The 19,887-nt window shown below is 53.4% G+C and overlaps 3 protein-coding genes across 3 annotated transcripts in view; all 3 read right to left on the minus strand.

Annotated features, from left to right (window-relative positions):
• Nucleotides 1–5,455, minus strand: part of SREBF2 (sterol regulatory element binding transcription factor 2) — a 29,492-nt gene extending 24,037 nt beyond the window's left edge. Inside the window, exons 1-2 of the mRNA XM_054167651.1 lie at nucleotides 5,243–5,455; nucleotides 274–669 (exon numbers count right to left, since the gene is read on the minus strand). Of these exons, the coding sequence (XP_054023626.1) occupies nucleotides 274–669; nucleotides 5,243–5,324 (478 nt within the window). The 5' untranslated portion in view covers nucleotides 5,325–5,455. The remainder of the gene's footprint in view (nucleotides 1–273; nucleotides 670–5,242) is intronic.
• Nucleotides 5,456–5,972: 517 nt separating this feature from the next.
• On the minus strand, nucleotides 5,973–13,907 carry CCDC134 (coiled-coil domain containing 134). The gene is made up of 7 exons (XM_054167943.1): nucleotides 13,823–13,907; nucleotides 9,623–9,740; nucleotides 8,707–8,828; nucleotides 8,405–8,489; nucleotides 7,972–8,153; nucleotides 7,669–7,740; nucleotides 5,973–7,295 (listed from the first exon to the last, which is right to left on the minus strand). Exons 2-7 carry the CDS (start codon nucleotides 9,723–9,725, stop codon nucleotides 7,170–7,172), a joined length of 690 nt encoding a protein of 229 aa, XP_054023918.1. The 5' UTR covers nucleotides 9,726–9,740; nucleotides 13,823–13,907; the 3' UTR covers nucleotides 5,973–7,169.
• Nucleotides 13,908–15,832: 1,925 nt separating this feature from the next.
• Nucleotides 15,833–19,887, minus strand: part of MEI1 (meiotic double-stranded break formation protein 1) — a 38,945-nt gene continuing 34,890 nt past the window's right edge. The window contains exons 28-30 of the mRNA XM_054168049.1: nucleotides 17,385–17,491; nucleotides 16,405–16,536; nucleotides 15,833–16,050 (exon numbers count right to left, since the gene is read on the minus strand). Coding sequence (XP_054024024.1) covers nucleotides 15,904–16,050; nucleotides 16,405–16,536; nucleotides 17,385–17,491 — 386 coding nt within the window. The 3' untranslated portion in view covers nucleotides 15,833–15,903. The remainder of the gene's footprint in view (nucleotides 16,051–16,404; nucleotides 16,537–17,384; nucleotides 17,492–19,887) is intronic.

Here is a 19,887-nt window from a genome sequence, read left to right on the forward strand (position 1 = left end):
CAGCAGCAAGAAGACAACTCTGAGGAGGTCACACAGAATGACTTAAGATCTCACTTATGATCATTTCTCATGCTCCCCCAACTCCAAAGCCACAGAGGCAGGAGAAGGTACACCTCACAGGCAGCACTGAAACAAAAGGATTGTCAGGCTTGTGGCCAAAAGCACTTCTGGAGACCAAACACTGTTTCACTGTGAGTGCAGCAGGCACATCTGTATCTTGAGCACCAAGAAACTGGAGGTACACCAGGCAGTCTGAACCCCTTCAAACACTACCTTGGAAGCTTGTGGCTGCATTCTGGTAGATGACTGGCTGCTGGATAATCCTGGTCTGAGGTGCGGAGCTGAACGTTGGTGCAATCATCACGGCCTGCTGCTGGAGCTGAGGCTGAGGCTGGAGTGGGGGCCGGGGCTGAAGGAGAGGGGCTGACCGTGGAGGGGCTGGAGGTGTTGCCTGTGTTGCTTTGACTGGTAGAGTCTGGAGTTGGGGGGAGGCAGGGGCTGGTGGGAAGGGCTGGAGCTGCGCCTGGCTGTACGACCGCTGTGGCTCCAGGGTCCCGCTGCTGCTGCTGCTGCTGCCACTGCTGCCATTGCCTTGGAAGGTGCCACACAAGTGATCTGAAAACAGATCTGGGAAGTCCCCTGCCTGGTTACTGACAAACTGCAGCATCTCTGTAAAAGAGAAGAAATTACATTTAATGCTATTTTACTGCCCATATACTTTTGACATCTGCCATTACGTCAGACCTTGAACAATAGGCAGAAAGGAGCTCTGGGCCCTCCAAAACCTCCAGAGAACATATCACACAAACCTGAGATCTGCAGAGAGAAACCAAGAGGTGGCCAGCAGAAGGGCACTGCTGCCACTGCTCATGGGGAAAGGCAGGACTCTCCTGCAACACCTTTCCCAGACTGCAGGATCTGACCATAGAACTTAAAGCTGTCTCCAATGTATCTAAAACATCTGAGTCTTGTTCCATCATTGCTCCAGTCCAATCCTTGCAAAAGGAAGAAACCAAGCACCTCAGCAACTCCAGCACTAACTGGTCTCCCACCCAACTTCTAGGCTGCTTCCATCTCTCCTGCCCCACCAAGTATCTGAACAATTAAGAAACAGGGCAAGAATTCATCTTAACATTTGGGTTTTTTTACTTCCAAGCATACCAGAAACTAGAGGGGAAAAAAAACACTAAAGAAACCAACATTTTACAGAACTGTAGGCAGGAGAAATCTATGCATGTGTTTAAACCACCAGAATAACTTCTCTGGTTTTGGTGAGGGGTTTTTTTTGCCTATTTATACCCCACCTGCAATCACTGCACAGCAGTTTCTCTTCATCCCACCTTCTCCAGGATTGTATCAGCCCACATCAAGAGGCTCCTACCACAATGATACAGCTCTCCCCCACAAGAGGGAAAAATTTCCCAACCAAGAGATCACTCTTCAGAAGTGAAGTTTCTTCTTCCCTCTGTCTAAGCCAATTTAATCCAACTGGGCACCTTAAGCCACCTGAATGCTTCCCTTGATCTGCAAGTGGGTGGTGGCATGAGGAGTCACATCCCAGCCCAGGATCTGCCCATGCTGTGCTGGCACTTTCACAGCTTTCTGAAAGTCCCTTTTTTCCCCCCTTCTCTGCAAAGTAGGGAAAAAAGGGAGGGGACTCACAAACATAACAGAGGGTTTATAACTAAATCATAAACTTGGGTTTAGAAAACAGAAAATGGATTTCTGATTTAGAGGGAAAACGTGGCAAAGCGCTCCTGAGACCAGGAGCTTTCTCACCAACAAGCCCAAGGGATATTGCTGCTGTAGTTTATGCAGGGGGTTCAAAGAAGCAAACTTCTCACCATATGTTTCTCTGGGAGTAGGCCCAGCAATAAAAGGGCTATTGATTTCCTTCTCCAAAATGCCACTCACATGGTAGCCAATTAATTGGTCTGACATTCCTGAGGCAGAGCAAAAGGATCATCCTCCAAGTTTCTTGCTCCCTCAACAAATGTTTCATCAGACTTCCATATTTCTGTACCATTACTCTTCCCTTCTGACAGCAAGCCCTCCAAACCCTTCCACACATTCAAGCACTGCTTATGACTGCAGCTCTTAAGAATTCAAGTCTGTTGGATGGAGGAGCTTGGGACACGTATCCTCCTGATCTGTTTACAGCCCAGCACGAAGTGGGGATGTGCAGTTCCCCCAGCACTGAGCAACAGTCATCCTCAGGGACCACTTGGACCAAACCTTTGTCTCTGTTTTTAACAACACAAATGAAAGATCTGTCTTATTTCTTTTTTATGCAGGGGCTCTGTAAACTTTCACAAACTGTCACCAGAGCAAGGAGGGCTGAGTAACACTCCTGCATAGCATCCAGATGGATATTAAGTTGTTTTTTGCCCTCCAACTTGACTGCAACTAAGACCATCCCAAATAACCTCCAACAGGATAACCCTGATAATCCTTCTCAAACATTTGGTGGTACTGCTATTTCAGCATCAGACAGCACTGCTGCAAGGGAGGAATAAACACAAATTGGATGAGGCTTGCTCTGCAAGACTAAATTCCATGTAAGAGCCAAATTTCAAGTACTGTGGTTTTCATTTGCAGAACATTGTGCTCAGTACAGCAGATTTAGTATCTTAGTAAAAAAAAAACCTACTCTTGCTCTCACAAGTTAGATCACATCTTTATCACTGACTAAATGCAAAGAGTCTAAATCACAGAATACTAAGGGTTGGAAGGGACCTCCAGAGATCACCCAGTGCAACCCTCCTGCCAAAGCAGCATCACCTAGGGCAGGCCACACAGGTGGGCTTTGAAAGTCACCAAAGAAGGAGACTGCACAACCTCTCTGGGCAGCCTGTTCCTGTGCTCCATCACCCTCCCTGTACGTGGCACCAAACCCCATCTCTTTCAAAGTGCCCAAGAGCTTTCCTAAGAAGCCACACGTGGGAGATCAAAAGCAGGAGAAACAGCAACATCCAAAATCCAAATCTCTACCTTTCAAACCACCTTTGCCTACACAGAGAACAGAGTGCCTGCACTGACTGTTAGAAAGCTCGGGCGCTTTTGGAGGACAGCTCTCTGTGACAAGCCCATCCTTGCAAAATCACCCACACCCTCTGTACTGCAGAGGTCTTGGCCCCTAATGCAGGGTGAGATGTTACTGCACAAAACTATCCTGGTCCAGCCCAAGGCTAAAAACTGTCAACAAGGTGTTACGAAACTGAGCCCACCAAGGACGTCTGCTGCTTTCATTAGCTCAGCACCCAAATACTGGGCAGTAAGGTAAGGGTAAGAGCTGCCTTTCCCATGAGGTAGTTCAGCTTTCCTCCATGCTCCCTCCTGGGCATAGTGCTTTGAGAAACTCAAAAGTGGTGGAGATCCCAGCCTCGACACAAACAACCCCTCTGTCCTGAACTCAGAGGTGATTTGCACTCCCAACTGGCTCAGACCTCACTCTCCAGCACTATCCTGCCAGCAGAAAGGTGCCCACAGTTGGCAAAGAAGCTTTTGCTGGGGGGCAGAGACAATGCTAGATGCCTTCAGCTCAGCACCAGGATCCCCCAGACCTGGAGCACATCCCCAGTGAGCACCAACATCTCAGAATAATCAGTGTATCCACCAGACTGACCAACATCATTCCTCTTGCACCACAGAAAATGAAAAGCTATGCAGCAGGTGGTGAGGGTCCCTTAGCCTGAACAGGAAAGCTACACAGAGACTGGCCAGCAAGAAACTTAAAAACCAAATCAAAACCCCTGCAGAATTTCAACCCCTGAAAAGAATCCACGTCAAGAGCACACAGGAAAAAAAGGCAGCCTTGTCACAGACTTCCCCACCCTTCCCAGGAAAATCCGCCCAAGGGAGCCGGGGAGGAAGGTGAAGCTTTCTCCTAGGTTACTCATTGCTCTGAATCACACCTCCCCGGGCACGCCACAGTTCAGAGCCAGCTCTGGGTTCACTGGAATTTGTCTCCATTTCCCTGCAGATCCTGAGAAGTGGTGCCTGAACAGGAGCAAACACCACACTCAATTCACACCGGCAACTTTGTGAGCAGTAACTAAGCCCTTTCCATCCTCGTCAGGGATATTCTTCTCTTACATATGATAAAGGAAAATAACAAGTGTAAATTTGCCCCTGAAAATACTCTGCAAATCGATTACATTTATAAACTTAAGTGATCGGAGCTTCATTTTATCCCTCAGCTGGTAAACAAGGATGCTTCAGGCATCACCCCTCCCTCCCCCCACACACAAGCAAAGCTGAGCTCTGCGATTAAGGCCGAGCAGGGCAGGGGAGCTCAGTTAAGTCTCCATCTCCACCCTAGAGAAAAGCTCAGAGAAATCAGCCCTTAAAACGAGTTTTCAGGAGCTGTTTGGGAAGCACAACAATAAGGAATCATGTTCAGGCGTTTCGTTTTGCTGCCTTTTGGCAGAAAACAGGGATTTTCTTATTGGACTGAGCTCTGCTGTTAGCGTGGTCAAGTTTTAGGATGACAGCGGGTGGAGGAAAGGAAAATTTCAGCAGTTACACCTGCTCTGGTAGAGGCGGGTGGAGAAGCACAGCCTCCTCGCATGGGCACTACTGATGACACATCTATGGCCATCATCTCCCATTGACTTCAAGAGCCACGAGGTAACACGAGGGGAACCCGGGGGAGCACCGTCTGCCCCGCGGCTCTGAGGCAAGAAAAGCACGGCAAGACCACTGCCTTCTTCACGACTCGCCCCGTACCGGCAGCGGCAGGGAGTGGGACAGATCAGGGATGCGGGGGCTCAGATCTCCGGACCCCCAACGCATCTTCCTGTAGCGACCACCGCCACTCTTCCCTCGCCGTGGGTCAGCCCCGCGCACGTCACCCAAAAGGGCTGCCCAGGTCCTCCCCTCGGCGGGGAGACATGCGTGGCCCTCGCCACGACAAGACGCGCCCCGCACCACCGCTCCGCGCCTTTACCCACACAGGAGAGGGGGATTCCTCGCTCCCCCCACCTACACGCGCTGGAAACCCGTCCCGCGTGGGACGCGCACTACACGCACGCAGAGCCGACCCGATGCAGCCACCCTACGCTCCCACTCCCCACGCAGGGATGGGTGACACCCCACGCAGCAACAGCCAGGAACCACGCCACCCACGCACCCCACCCCCCGTGCAGCACCGGCAGCCCCTGATCCACGGGGAAGCCATGAGAAACCCCCCGCTGAGGGAGCCCACGAGCGCCACCCCCACCCCTCCTTCTGCGGCGCCCACCGTCGATGTCGCCGAGGGTGAGCTCGTCGCCCAGCTCTGTTAGGGTCTCCATGTTCTCCACGCCCAGCTCGCCGCCCTCCATCGCGCAGGAGCCAGCCGTGGTCGGTCGCACCGGCGCATGAAACCTCACCGCCGCCCCGGGCGCTCAGGCGGAGGCTGCCGGCGAGCGCCGCCGACCCCGCGCCATCTTGGGCCGCCCCGGCCCGGCCCGGCCCCGCCCCCACCTGCCCGCCGCCAGGGCCGCGGGGCGCGCGCGCCCCCCGCGGTTTGTTGTCAATGAGACCAGGTCGCCGCCGGCCAATCGGCGACCGCGGCGAAGCGTGGTGTGATGGCGCGTCAGCGATCAGCAGCTATCATTAGCATGCCTCGCCCCGCCTCCTCATCTGAATATTCATTACGTGGGCGGGCCCGGCGGGGGCCGCTGCGCAGCGCAGCGCCGAGCGCTACGGACACGCGTGGGAGAAGGGAGGGCGCTGCCGGCTTCTCCCGCCCACAGAGACACTCGTCACGGCCAGCGCTGGCACCGCGCGGCCCCCAGCCCAGCTGAAGCGGGGAACGGCTAGGAGGAAGGCGGCAGTGAACGTTCGGGGAAGGGGGTTGACCCCTTCTTTGCAGCTCCCCCCGGCCCTTCACTACACCAGAGCCCACGCCAGCTCCCACCAGGCACAGGAGCAAGAGCCAGACGTCTTTTATTAAAAAAAAAAATAAATAATAAAGTCAATTTTATTCAAGAAAAACAAAACGCACCCATCACCACCTCCCCCGCCAGAGGGACCCGGCTCTGCGGTTAAATGTTCAGGACATTTCCCCTTTCCCAAAGGCCTCGGTGCCCACAGCCTGGCCCACAGCACCTCTGTGTGGGGATGGTTCTTCTGCATGGCCCTCATCAGCAGTCACAAGAACAGGAGGGTCCTGGGGACAACTTTGCTCCCGCTGCAGCCCAGACGCTCCCACAAAGGGTTACAGCCCCCTGACTGGCTCCCTGTCCCCATGTGCCTTTAGCTGTCTGTCCTGAGAAAGGAATTTGGGGAACTAAATTAGAGAGTATCAGCCCCCCAGCAGAGGGACGGGGGACAGGATGGTGTGACCAGAGCACGAGGCTGGCACACAGGGCTTCAGGCTGGGTCCCCAGCACCTTCAGCATCAGCGGTGCTTGTACTACAGGCACACATTGGCTGTAATGAGGGGCAAGAGCTCAAATCCCTCATTCCCAAATATTCACCACACTTGCAGGGATGCCCTATGGTACCCACCCAGGAGAGCAGTATGTCATCAGGCAGGGAAATGGCACCATTTTGTCTTTTCAGCTATGGCTGACCAGTGAACTGCAGGTTGCTTGGTAAAACAGCTGCTGGAAAGAGGGAAGAACTGGTCTGGCAGAGGTAGCAGCTGGGCAGAGACCAGGTATAACTGGGTTGAGGGGATGGGGGTGGGCAATGAGATCATCAGCTCAAAAAAAAAGGAAAAAAACGACCAAATTTGAGAGAAGCAGCATTGCTCATGAGGCTGTTTGGCATGATGCACTCCACCTGCGATGGAGGAGGCACATTCAGCACGGGGCGCCCTGTGCTGTGGAGGGCTCTCCGGGCTCCCCATGGGGCTCAGCCATAGCATGTCCCCTTCACCCTACCTCCCCATGGGTGGCAGAACCCAAACCAACCCAGGGGACAGCCCTGCTGCCTTCCCCTCTGTGCTTTGGCTCTGGGCAAGGGGCACACCCCTTCAGCTCCCCCAGTCCCGTTGGGGCAACCTACCAGCACTGCAAGGTGGCCCCCACCAAACGAAAGGGAAAGGCAACAAAACAAAACCCACGGCACGAACGGAAAGGGGATCACCACTTGGCACCGGCCCGCGGGCGCCGGGAGGCAGGGAGCTGCTCCGTGTCACCGTGGCGCCACCCCGGCCGCCAGGCGCAAGCCCCCGCAGGCTACAGCTCCGACTGCGAGCGGGAGATGCGCGGCCCCTTGCGGATCTCCTTCCGTTTCTCCTCCTTCTTTCGCCGCTTCTCCTCCTCCCGCAGCGCCTTCTGGAAGGTGTCAGCACTGGGGAAGAACTGCAGTGACAGCAAGGGGGTCAGCATGGAGGAGCTTCCACAGTCTCTCAGAGGCACAACCCCTCCAAACCCACCAAAGCCAACACACGAACCCCATGGTGTCAGGAGCTTGAGGTTGAATGCAGCACAAGATGAATGGGGTCTCAACATTCTCATGTGGCAGGTGGCCACAGGAGGGGGGAGATGGTACCAGGTGCCCAAAGCTGACCTCAGCCCAACCAAGGAACTCAGCATGTTTCAGCCATGCTTCCTTCATGCTGGGGTCTCTGGCTCTTCACCACCAGACTACACCTTCCCTTCCCCAGCCAGCTGCTTAGTGCTGTGACAGGGATGGGGAAGCCCATGGGGTGAGCTGGTGGTGCTGCTGTCTTACCTCAGAGTGGTCTGTTTTAAAGGGATTGCGGTAATCAGGTGATTTCTCACTGATTCCCAGCTCCTGAGCCATCTGTGGAGCAAAGCAGAGACCATGTCTGGAAGCAGTGTCTCCCACCCACACCCACCTCTGTGACCAGGGCCCCCTCCTCCCAACCAGCCCCCTCCACACTTTTCCCTCATCCCAAGCATAACCCTCAGACATGGGTGCACACTCCCCCTGCCCTCCTTTTACCCCCCAAAACCTCTTGCCCCCAGCCCCAGCAGCAGAGCGAGGACGCAGTGGGAGGACCAAGAGCCGTACCAGCCCCAGGACTTGGGAGTGGGGTCCCTGCTCAAACACGCCTGTCAGGTTGCAGAAGCTGATGCCCCAGCGGATGAGGCTGTTCCAGTTGGAGTTGCGGTCGAAGTAGTGGTGGACGATCTTGGGGAAGCGCAGGACGACGTCCCCGAAGAAGGCAGTGTTCTCCACCACGTGGGAGTACGCTGTGGGGACAGACACCAGCCCCATCACATACTGCCCCGTCCCTCTGACACCTACAGCCCCACCGGGAAGCAGGAAAGCTGAGGGCAAACTGGCTCCCCAGCACCAATCAGAGGTAGCAATAGGATTCCCCCACAGACAGGAACCAGTCTAGGTCTGGATGCAGAGGGGTTTCATACCCATCCACCCAGTCCCAGGAGGAACCTCGGCAATGCACCAGGGCACTAGATGAGGGAGGTGGGTTAGGACCTACCATCCTTTATCTTCTCATCCTGAGGGAAAGGCCCGTCAGGAGGCACGTCTGCAGCAATGAGCACGGCCCGGGAGTCCTCCAGCACCTGCCAGAGCCCTTGGTTACTGCCCTGTCCTGCCGGTCCTCCCCTGTACCACAGAGGTGCTTGCTACAACCACCCCGCTTTGAAGCCCCATCCTCCCTTAAGGTCCTAAAGACCACCTGCCCACCCAGTTCTCTGACCCCATGGAGACCACTCAGCCCTCCCTGCTTCTCCTGCCCATTCTCCCCAAGCCTGGAGGGTGACCTGTGTTGTGGCTCACTTTGAAGAGTCCCTTGAGCATGATGTCGATGATTTTGTACTGCTGGTTGACGTCATTGAGCTCAATCAGGTTCTTCAGTGCATTCATCTGGTCCTTGCGCTTCACCTCAAACAGCTTCTTATCTGCATCGCTGTCAAGGGCACCGCTGCCACGTTCCCACCATGCTCCTATTCTCCCACTCCATCAGGCCCCTAGCACCATCCCAGTACCCCCAGTTCTCCGCAGGGTGCCTGAGGACCAGGAAGCAGTGCGTGAGCAAGGATGAAACACAGGTTTCCAGTGAGCTTCTTTGGCCATGTGCCCCAGTGGGGCACTTAACAACACTGGGCACTCACGAGGAGCCTTCCACTTGCTGGTCCCTGCTCCACCTGACAGGCTGGAAGATGAGTGTGAGCTCCCACCGCCTTCCCCATGCATGTCTCCACAAGCACACGTACAAAAGTCTCTTCATACATTGCCTGTTCACTGGGGGATGCTGTTGTGTGCTAGGAAGGGCTTGCACTACCCTACCTCATGATAAAGACCCTCTCCTATCATCCCAACTGGTGACTCCAAAGCACTGAGACACACAGGTGTGCTCTGACACCTGGCTGACCTCACAGCTAGAATTGCAGACTGGGAGAGGTGCTTGGTGCCCAGTGTCCTGGAGTAGAAAGCAAAAGTGCACCGCAAAAAACCCTGTCCCAACTCCCACACTGAGCCAAGCACTTGGTTAGCAAACCCAGGAGCACAGCAAAAGCTTTTCCACTGAGGAGCAACGAGGCAACTGATCAGCAATTCTGAGTCCTCTCTCTTCCACCTGCTCTGTGTCCCTTTCTGTGCTCTCTGACTCCTTCCCTGCACTTGAGCTGCCTCCAGCCTCAGCAGGCACGAGCACATTCGTGGGACACAAGGGGCAGGCTGCAGAGAAGGATACAGATTTCCAGACCAGAGTCCACCCTCTGTTTCTCCAGGTCTGCAAAGCTACCCCGGGACACCAGCAGCACCAGCAGAAAGGGGCAGATGAAGAAAAAATCCATGTCAGTCGCAGCAGCCTGGAACAAAATGGACCAATAAAACCACCAACCAGCAAGGACACTTACCAAAAGAAGTCACATGAGCCTCCCAGAACCAACAACACATCAACTTTGGCACCAAGGTCCCTGCCTGACTCTCCCTTGGCCCCACAAGGGGTTTGAGGGAGGCAGTGGCCAGAGCAAGGCCATGGAGTGATGCTGTAACTGGCCCGTTCTCCCCTGCAAGGGAAGACCAGGTCTCCACCTCCTCTCTACCTGCCTCCACTGCTGGATGGGCACTGGCTGGGCCCCCAGAGATCTGACTGAGCACTGACCCAGCAGAACAATTAAGTCCTACTCCTTACCCCAACATAACAGTCAGCTTTTTGCTTGGTTTGTGAGCCAGAGCAGCCCAGCAACTGAAGCAAGGGGGATGAAGGGAGGAGAGCCAAGCGGCTGAAGTCCACCTCCCCATCAGGCTTGATCACCTCATCTCTTAGGCTGCTGTATCTGGACCCACAAGCCAGGTGCAAGCTGTGGGCCCCATGCTAAAATGCAGCAGTTGGGTGACCTGGTGGTGAATCTCCCCTTGCCCCAAGTGTGTCACTCTCCAGGTGGTGCCTGAGGCTCTGCAGGGATGCAGCTGGCAGAGCTGCTCCTGCTATGTGGGCCCCTCAGCATGCAGAAGACAGGCTAGAGGCTCCTGGGACAGCCTAGACCTCAGAAAACAGAACAGTACCTTGGCCTCCATGTAGTGGGACCCAAGGCAGCCTGTCCACAGGGACAAGGTTTCCATGGAGCCAAGCAGCAGCCACCAACAATTAGAGAAGCAGCAGCAGCAGCTCCACCAGGTGCATTTCCCAAGGTGCCTCCTGCTCCCACGGCAAGGCAGATGTGCAAGGCCACCAGAGCTGCCCTCACCCTGCCACCCTGCTCCTCTCCTGAAGCTCAGCTCCTGTGCCCAGCTGAGCCTTTCTCTGCGATGCCCTAACACTGGGACAGAAACAAATCCCTTCTACCCCAAATCCAGCTTATTTTCTTGTTGGTTTTTAAACAAATAAGTACAGTTTGTTCAACCTCAGGCCTATGAGCAAGGCACCCTGGGCAGCACCAGCAGCTCTCCTAGCCCTGCTAGGAGCAGCAGCAGATATCCCTCCTGTCAAAGAGCTGAGCACCAAGGATGAGCACCAGGTGCCCTCACAGCCCCAGTGCAGGCAGGGAAACAGTGTCAGGCAAAAACGAGAAACCCTCTGTGCTATTTCACTGTCGTGCTTTGCACCCCTGGAAGGGAATGGAATGGAATGGAGCAGAGGAACCACAACTGGTGTCACAGGGGAAGAAAGGGCTGTCCCCAGCACAGGCTCAGCGTCATGCCCCATGCTTTGGGTGGTGCAGAGCCAGGATGGCAGCACAAGCCTCCCACGCCAAGCTCAGGGTCTTGTCCCCTCTGCCTGCTGCAGTGTAAGGCTTTAGTCATATTCACAGCCACCTTGAGGGTGGCAAAGCAGACCAGCAAACTGAGGCTGCAAGGAGAAATTCTCTAACTGGGGCAAGCAGGTGCTGGACCCACCAGACTGCTTCACCTTGCCAAAAACCATGACCCAAAGGCCCACGGCTTGGCTCTGTGACGGGGTGCAACCCCCCCCCTGCAGAGCCTCCCACAGCCACTTGCTCCCTCCCAGGCTTTCGAGGAGAAGGAAAAGCAGCAACTCAAAAGCGCAAACTGTAACTGTCCTGGGATCTGGGGTCCTGTTTGCCTCTCATATTGGACATGGCCCTAGAAACCAGGCTGGTAATCTGCTGTGCTTGTGGAGAATCAAGAGAGACTTCAGAGGCCGCAGCTGGTGGCCTACAGACCAGGCTGAAAGGCAAAGCCGAGATATGCTGCTTCTGCCACACTGCCTACAGCAGTCCTGGCAGGCCTGGTCAAGGCAGGGGTTCCCACATCCCCTACTTTCAACACTGGGACCAGATGGCAGGAGGATGTCCTGCAGCTGCTCAAAGTTGGAGCAGCAATAAAAACCCCTCTTAGCAGCAGCAATAGAGAAGCATGGCTCTCAGCTGAAGTGCTTGCTGGCCAGTTGGTTACTGCAGTAGAAAGCCCACCAGCTTGCTTGGCTGCCCTGGAGTCTTGAAACGGGGACAGGCTTTCCCAGAGACACAACAGCAGGTGCTGTGGTATAGATGGGTTTTGTTTCCAGTGAGAATGGGGTTAATAACATTATAAATCCTTCTGCAGCAGCACTACAGCTTGTGTCAAGGGACAAGGTCAGGACTGGAGAACCACACTGTACCAGGAGCCCATCACCTCCGTGTCTCATCCCTACCCTGCTGACACGCATTCTCACATCAAAGCTACTGACCACTGTGGTCCATCAGGGCTGAAACACCCCAGTGAAAACAAAGCCAGCTGTTGCCTTCACCTGTAAGGGAAGCGAGGCTGCTGGTATCACATGGCACCACCTTGGCCTTATGTTCCTTCACTGTCCTGCCCATTTTAATGGCAAAAGACATTCCTTCCTCTCCAGGCTGGGCTGTGGAAGTGCAGGGATGCCAAAGCTTCTTGCAGATGTTCCTCTATGCTTTTCCCCAAATCCCTCTCTTGTGTCCTGATGCTCAGTGAGGGACAAGATGAGACACAAAGCACTGCAGAGCTGCCCCGCTCTTCCCACTCCAGTCCTCGCTGAATTGATCTCTGCCAAAGCCAGCTCTGCCGAGCGCTCCCAGAGCAGTCCTGGGAGCCAGACCCTGGCCTGATGCTACAGATGGGAAGGAGTTTCCACCACTACTCCCTGGCAGCCCCAGCCAGCTGGTTGTTTCAGCAGAAAGCCCACCAGGCTGCCTTGCTGTCTCACATCCCATAATTTAGATGTGTTTTTCTAAAGACACGACAACAGATGCTGTGTTATAGATGGTTAATACTTTCCATTAAAATGGTTTTAATGGCTTTATAAATTCTCCTGCAGGAGCCCCATCTGAACCCACCATCCCCGGGATTTATTGGCTTACTGAGCTCACAAGGCAGAGCCATGCTGCCACACTTCGGTTGCCAGGAGGGACTTTCACAGGACCCCCCCACACACATTTCCTCTCCACAGGGCACTGAAGCACAGGGGGGAATGCATCATCAGCCAGCTTGCCTCAGGAATCAAACAAAGAGTAAAAACTCCCCGACCCACAAATCCATCCCTGACCTGCTCCTCCGTCAGTGAGACGAGGATTAATCTCTTGCCACAGACAAATCAAAGGCTTCCTAAGTGAAACACAGGCTGATCAAACTTCTTCTGCTGGGGCACGTCTATATAGGGCTTACAGGATCAGCCGCTTCAGTGGAACAAGGGCCGCTTACACCTGCTTACCTCCAAAGTCCCTTAACGCCCCAGTGCACAGCCGGCGCACCGCAGGGACGGCGGCCAGCCAGGGTTAGGCAGCTCTGACCGAAGCCAGCTGCTTCGGTCCCACAAATGGATCCGTCCCAGCTCACCTCCGTGCCTCCCGCCCTGCTGCAGGGAGCCAGCGCACTCCGAAGGGCTCGGGTGGCCGTGGGCACAGGAAGATGGGGATCCACTTTCAAGCATCGCAGAAAGTAACGACAATGACACGGGGAAGCAGGCGTGAAGATCGGATTAGAGGAGACGACCCCGGCCACGCTGCGGGAAATCCAGCCACAGCCGTCTCAAGAAAACGCAGCACCCGAGGGGATGCAGAGCAACGGGACGAGACGGGACAGCCGCCTCCCGCTGCTGCCGTGTCTGCACTGCTCCGCACACCGCACCAACACGGGGCTCCGGCAAGGGCGAGGGACCGGGAGGGAGCGCAGGCGGCGACGGCTGAGCCCTTCGGGTAAGGGCACAGTCGTTTAACCGAAAGTCTCCAACGAGGCACCTCCGGGGCCGTACTGTCCGCCCAGCTTATCGGCCACCCCGGCTGCACGGGCTCCCGGGTCCCTTTCTGGGTCTCCCTCTGGCCCATGACCCCCGAGCGGGCCCTCCCTGCTGCCCCGCCACGACCGGGCAGCCCCGCTGAGACCCCCGGGGCCAGGGGGATTCCCGGTTCCACTGGCCCTCCCCCGGCGGCTGCTCCACCGAGCAGCACGGCGCGGCCCGGCCGGCTCCCCTCACCTGCGGGCCAGGTTCCGGTACCGAGGCCGGGATCGGCGCTGGCTCACGCCCGCCGCGCTGCCATGCCGCTGCCGCCGCCGCCGCCTCCCCGCCCCGCCGTGTCACTTCCTGAGCTCCCGCCCCGCCCCGCCACCACCCGCGCTCCCAGCTCGGCCCCGCTGGGGCTGCCCGCAGCCCCGGGGGCTGGAGGCAGCCGGGCTCCGCGCCCCGCAGGGCTGCTCCTCTTGTGGCGAGGTTTTCCCGTCCCTGCGAGGGAAGGAGCCTCGTTAATTAAGGCCCCGATGAGAAGGGGCGCTTGCAGGGTTTGAGGGCAACAGGTTAGCGGGGGGCTGGGGCTGCAGCCATCTGGCCAGCTGGAAGAAGTCTCCTCTTCCCAGTGGGACAAGCAGCACCTCTGCTGTTCCAGGGGTCCTGGCTGGAGACCCCAGCACCCTGCCATCCTAGAGGAAAGAGGCCAGCCAGCAGCACCACCAGCTGAGCACCTCTTCCACGGCACCCTGCACCCGCATGTGACATCGTTGGCACCAGGCAGTTCTGTATCTCGATCAAACCCAGGAGCATCAAGCAAGCTTCCTCCCCCACAGAAAAGCAATCAAGGAGCCACTTCAGGAACTGGGCTTTATAAACTATTTTCAGCGAACCTTTCTCCAAAAATGAGCTACAAATTACTTTGTCCATCTTCTCTCTACTCACTGGGAAGAAAAGGTCCATCTTCTCTCTACTTGCTGGGAAGAAAAGGCAGGATGGGATCTCCTGTTCCGTTCTTGCCTTGATCCTTCGCTGCGTGCCCCATATCTTCTGGTATCAGTCTCCAATGTGTGAGAGGGACACAGCCACACTTCCCAGACATCTGTCATTGGCATCATGAGCAGAAAGAGAAGGCATGGCTGAAACTCCAGCATGCTGTGGGAATTCCCACACTGGGCACACAGCTGATGGGGGGGGTTCATTACTAAACCAACTCTCCCCCAAGCCATGGACACCCCCCACACACAACATGTATGAGGAACATCAGCGTAGATGAACCTGAAGAATGCTCCTTTTCAACAAAACTGATGTCAAAGCTTGATTTTGACCAGAGAAATCTGTCTTACATGTTTATGACTACCCAATTCAGGCAGCCATCACTGCTGCTCTCTGACTGTATCCAAACCCCTTCCTAACAATGAAAACCTGAAGGCTTCTTTACCAAGGCATCAAGACCTCCTGTTCTCCTATCCTCATCCCTGCACAGACAAGAAAAGGCAGTAGAGAAGAACTTCATGGGGCTGGATCATCTCCACCTGCTCAGGCTGAGCTCTTAGTGTCCCACTACAGAGCAGTAGTAAGCACCAGGACAAGATATTCCTTACAGTTAACAAACACCTCACCCTACCCCATACCCTGCACACGGCTGATGACAGTGTCCTACAGTAGAGGAAGTCCCCACCCCAACAGGAAATCACTGCCACAGACACTCCAATCACTGATACCACATGATGAATAAAGGCAAAAGCAGGCAGTTGGAGAAATAAACAAATCCTGTGTCAGACGCCTGTTTCCCCAGAAATAACCTGGGAGTGGCCCCTGTTGCTGTGCCTTGAGAAGAGAAGGGTTAATTTCTCATGGGACTAAAGTCTCAGGGGCTCTTGAGGGCAAGGACAAAATTTAGTAACTCCACTCAGCAGTTTCCAAATTGCTTGCTGTAGTCTGAAAATGCTCAAGCCATCTGCGGGTCACCACGACTTCACATCACACTAGTGCTAGTTAGCAGGAGGAAAGTGGTTAAGTGATTGTTCCTCCTCCAGGGAAATCAATACAGGGATCGTTACTGCTTTGAAGTCAGAGGCTGCCTGGCCTGCTCCCCTTTCAACAGAACACCTCCACCATATAGATCAATGCAATCAGAGCCATCTTTCATCCCAAATGTCTCCTTCTTCCCCAAATGTCTTCTGAAGTCTGAGGATGATGAAGTCTTTCATCCCCAAAGTTGGCCAAGTGTAGCAACCACTCGAGTTTTTTCATTTGCCTTCAGCTGGAACAAGGGAAGGAGCAGCAGATTAAGTATCCCTTCCACCTCTGTTACTCCTACCACTCTCACATCACTTATCAAAGGTGTCTCTGCCCAGCAAAGGATACACAATGTCCTGATGCTTCATGCACGTAGTCCTCTGTCCCAACAGACGCTCCAGCAAGGTCTGAATGGTCCCTGACTGCACTGGCTCCATCTGACAATGACTGCTCTGAATCTGAGCAGCCAGGAAAAAAAAGAATGATTTCCAGACCAACAGGAAACTGCTGGGCTTGTTCCTTCATACTTCCCTTCTGCTTCTCCACACAGAACAGTAAGACCTTCAAACTCTGACTGGGGGGAAATTAAGGGGCCACACAATATGATGACATGGTTTAAGCAACTGCTGGCATCACTCCCTTTCTGATTTCACTGCACACCCCTGAATGCAGCTGGCCAAGCTAGCAGCTGCAGGATTTCTCTTCATCTTACTACAACCACCTCAAAAGAAGTTTATGGCTCCCCATCAAAGGCTAAGGCAAACCCCTAGAGATTCCCTTCTCATTTGCCTTGGCAGCCACTGCTTCCTTACCTGACAAAGGAAGAGGTGAAGAGCACGAGAAGTGGCCTCAGGCAGCTCTGCTAAGTTGGCTTCTGCTGCCTCCTGAAGAATCTGGCTAATTTCTTTTTGAGAAATAATATTGCTGCTCTGATATCTCAGAAACTTGAACAAAGAATAAAATCAAAGACATGAAACAGTAGAAAGACCCACAGAGACCAAGAGTGACTCATCTCCTGCAAAGACCTCTTCTACGTAATGAGATGCTGCAGCACCTTAACCACAGGCCTGATTTTTATACCACTTCTAACAGGAACAGTGCAAATGTCTGTTTATGGTGCTCTGATTTAAAACCAGACTTATTTTGGTTTAGATTGGGAAGGAACTAAAAAGGAACTTTATATATACATATGGCACTTTTGAAAGGGAATTAACAAATATTCACAGCCTCATCTTGTATTGGGAGAGGGAAGGTTAAGAATTCCTTCCCTTCATCCCCTGCCACGAGGGCTTTATCTTCACTAGTACTGCTGGGCAGGACCACATTTCCTCTCTTGCTTGCAGGCCCACATACAGCAGGGCAGCAGGTTGCAGTAACTCTCTGCCCTGAAAAATCAGGTCTTTAAGGTCAGAGACAGGGAGACAGGCTGGGATGGTTAAGCAGAGCTCTGTACGTCAGACAGCTGCAGCATGGTCCCTGACTAGTCACAGTCCTTACATGTTCTCTGTAGGTTTCTGCTCTTCTCCCCAGGGGTCCTAGATGATATAAATCAACTCTACAAACACCATAAGAACAGGATGTGCACACTAACAGCAGTTTCTGCAGGGTGTGGAAGGGAAGTTCACTTTCAAGTATCATTGTTACAGGGCACAAATACAGTGGCAGACAAAGCCCCCCAGGGCAGCCTCTGAGAGTGTGTGTGCGTAAGGGGGTAAGATCCAATCACCAACCTGCATGCGCTGCACCAGGATACCAGAACAAATGGACAACAGCCTGTCCTTCCCCTGCTCACCAAAGTCATCAGCCTGAGAACTTCTGGCTGCAGAAAGGACTTCTGTCCCCCACTGAGTAGCGTGAAGAGAAGGAATCGGTGCCAGGGCTGTGAAGCAACATGTAGAGCTGGGAGAGGAGGAGAAGCCAATCACAGACAGTTTTAAAACTGGCCAGGTGACAATCTGCACCTGGATAAGGACAGTCTTCTGCATTGACCCCAAGGTTTCTCTTCTGGACTTCATGCTGTGAAACACTAAGTGGGCATTTTGCTCTGTTCTTACCTGTGTTGTTTTAAATGTCACTCTTTGGGGAAGAGTTCAGTCACCAGGACAAAGGCTTAAGAGCTTTTTAAAGCAGAAAATACATTTTGTCCATCTTTGTGCTGGCACAGGAAGAGAAACCTCCTGGGGTGCATGTCATAAAACACTGAGGGGATATCTTTAGCCCAGGGTTTTAAAAATAATAGCCTCTGGTTTCAATATGAGGACAAGTTTCCTGACCACAGGTTTTATTTAGCTGCAGAATACCCTTTGGGGAATAAAGGAAGGCCTATCACATGAGCTCCACAAACTGAGCCTGGATCTGCACAGTAGCACAGAATTGTCAGGGTTGGAAGGGACCTCAAGGATCATCTAGTTCCAACCCCCCTGCCATGGCCAGGGACACCTCACACTAGATCAGGTTGCTCAGAGCCACATCTAGCCTGGCCTTACAAATCTCCAGGGATGAGGCTTCCAACAGCTCCCTGGGCAACCTGTTCCAGTGTCTCATCAGCCTCATGGGGAAGAACTTCTTCCTAACATCCAATCTGAATCTACCCATTTCTATTTTTGCCCCATTCTCCCTAGTCCTATCACTACCTGACACCCTATAAAGTGAGCTTTTTAGAGAGTGGGCTTTTTAGTCTGGAGAAGAGAAGACTTAGAGGGGATTTAATAAAAGTTTCTGAATATCTGAGGGCTGGGGGTCAGGAGGGAGGGGACAGCTCTGCTCACTTGCTCCCTGTGATAGGACAAGGAGCAATGGATGTAAGCTGCAGCACAGGAGGCTCCACCTCAACACAAGGGGGAACTTCTTTACTGTAAGGGTCACAGACCACTGGAACAGGCTCCCCAGAGAGGTTGTGGAATCTCCTTCTCTGGAGACTTTCAAGGCCTGTCTGGATGCATTCCTCTGTGATCTGAGCTAGATTGTATGGTCCTGCTCTGGCAGGGGTTTTGGACTCAATGACCTCTTTGGGTCCTCCCTTCCAATCCCTGACATCCTGTGATACTGAGAGAATACTATGGGAACCAGGATTGCTGAGGGCAGCAGTGCAAACAATCAGTGGAGAAAATGCTCTTAATAAGGAGCATGTGTGACAAACAGAAGTAAGGCTTGAGGTCATTGTCTGTGACAGCCTGAGTCTCTCACTGAACCCTAAAGTTAAGCATTATTACCTTGTGTTTATTGCATGTTAGGAGCAGAGGATGGACATTGACAAGAAGTCAGCTGAGATAACTTCTTGTACCATGGCACCTCACCAGAGTTTTAGAGAGGTCCCTTTTCCACTGAGAGTGATGTAACCTCCCTGCTGTCACCACAGGAATTTTTAGTATGGTAAAACAACACCAAAAAAAATTATGTAGAACTTTTTTGGGGGGTTATCTTTTAGTTGATGAAAATGAGACAGTATCAGCACTGTGCTTTGGGCCTGCTCTGCACATCTGGAAACAATCTCTGAACCAAGGAAGGGTTTTGGAAAGCTTCAAAGCAGGCAATTCCTAGAGTCCAGCCACTCTCTGCAGTGTTTTCAATCCAGCACAGCCATGACCCTCATTCTGCTTGGAATAAGGAGACTCCTGTAATCACTGTTTTGAGCTTCTGCACCACAGCAAGAATTAAGGCAGCCAAAGTGAGAGGTTCAGCTGGTGCTGAAGCAGCATTTCATTAGCTTAATCCTAAATCAGGGGAACCTCCTCCCAAACATGCCACTGTTTTTTTAAACTCAGCCTTTTAATAGCCTCTCTTCAGCTCCTGGCTGTCACTCATCTGCAATATTACATCTTTATTCAGCCCCTTCCTCTTTCCCTTCTGCCTGGTGTTCCCTCACTCAAATCCCTTCTCTCTTAGAGTTTAAATGACTGAACTGAACAGATCAGGATACAGAGAACTTTCTGTCTGTTTCAAGATCACAGCCAGCATCTGGACTTTGTGTCAGGAGGCTAACAAAAGCAGAAAGGTCAATCCTTCCCCCCAGCTCTACAATGCTGTCATATTATGTTGTATTGCTAACCTGGTGTACATTAGGTCTGACATGGACTCCAGAAACTAAAGTCTTCATTCACCCCTGGAAGTTTACAATTTCCTGCTTCCACTTCCTATGACTGCCTAACACTCTGCTCTCCCTTCCCCTCTCTGAGGGCCAAACTGTGACCAATGCTGTCTGGGTGGAAGACACATCACATTCAGTTCTTCCCTCCCCTATACTAATGGTCTAGAGGTTTGCTACAATTGGTCTGGAAGTGAAAGACTATTCCTAA

This window comes from Dryobates pubescens, chromosome 15 (assembly GCF_014839835.1).
Source record: "Dryobates pubescens isolate bDryPub1 chromosome 15, bDryPub1.pri, whole genome shotgun sequence".
Taxonomy (NCBI): Eukaryota; Metazoa; Chordata; class Aves; order Piciformes; family Picidae; genus Dryobates; species Dryobates pubescens.

Excerpts from the sequence above, each read along its gene's own strand:
- CCDC134 (XM_054167943.1), bottom strand. The coding sequence starts at position 9,725 with ATGGATTTTTTCTTCATCTGCCCCTTTCTGCTGGTGCTGCTGGTGTCC. Across the intron at positions 8,829-9,622 it reads GGACTCTGGTCTGGAAATCT|ATAAGAAGCTGTTTGAGGTG; the intron begins GTATCCTTCTCT and ends ACAGCGATGCAG. Across the intron at positions 7,741-7,971 it reads ACTCCCAAGTCCTGGGGCTG|ATGGCTCAGGAGCTGGGAAT; the intron begins GTACGGCTCTTG and ends TTTGCTCCACAG.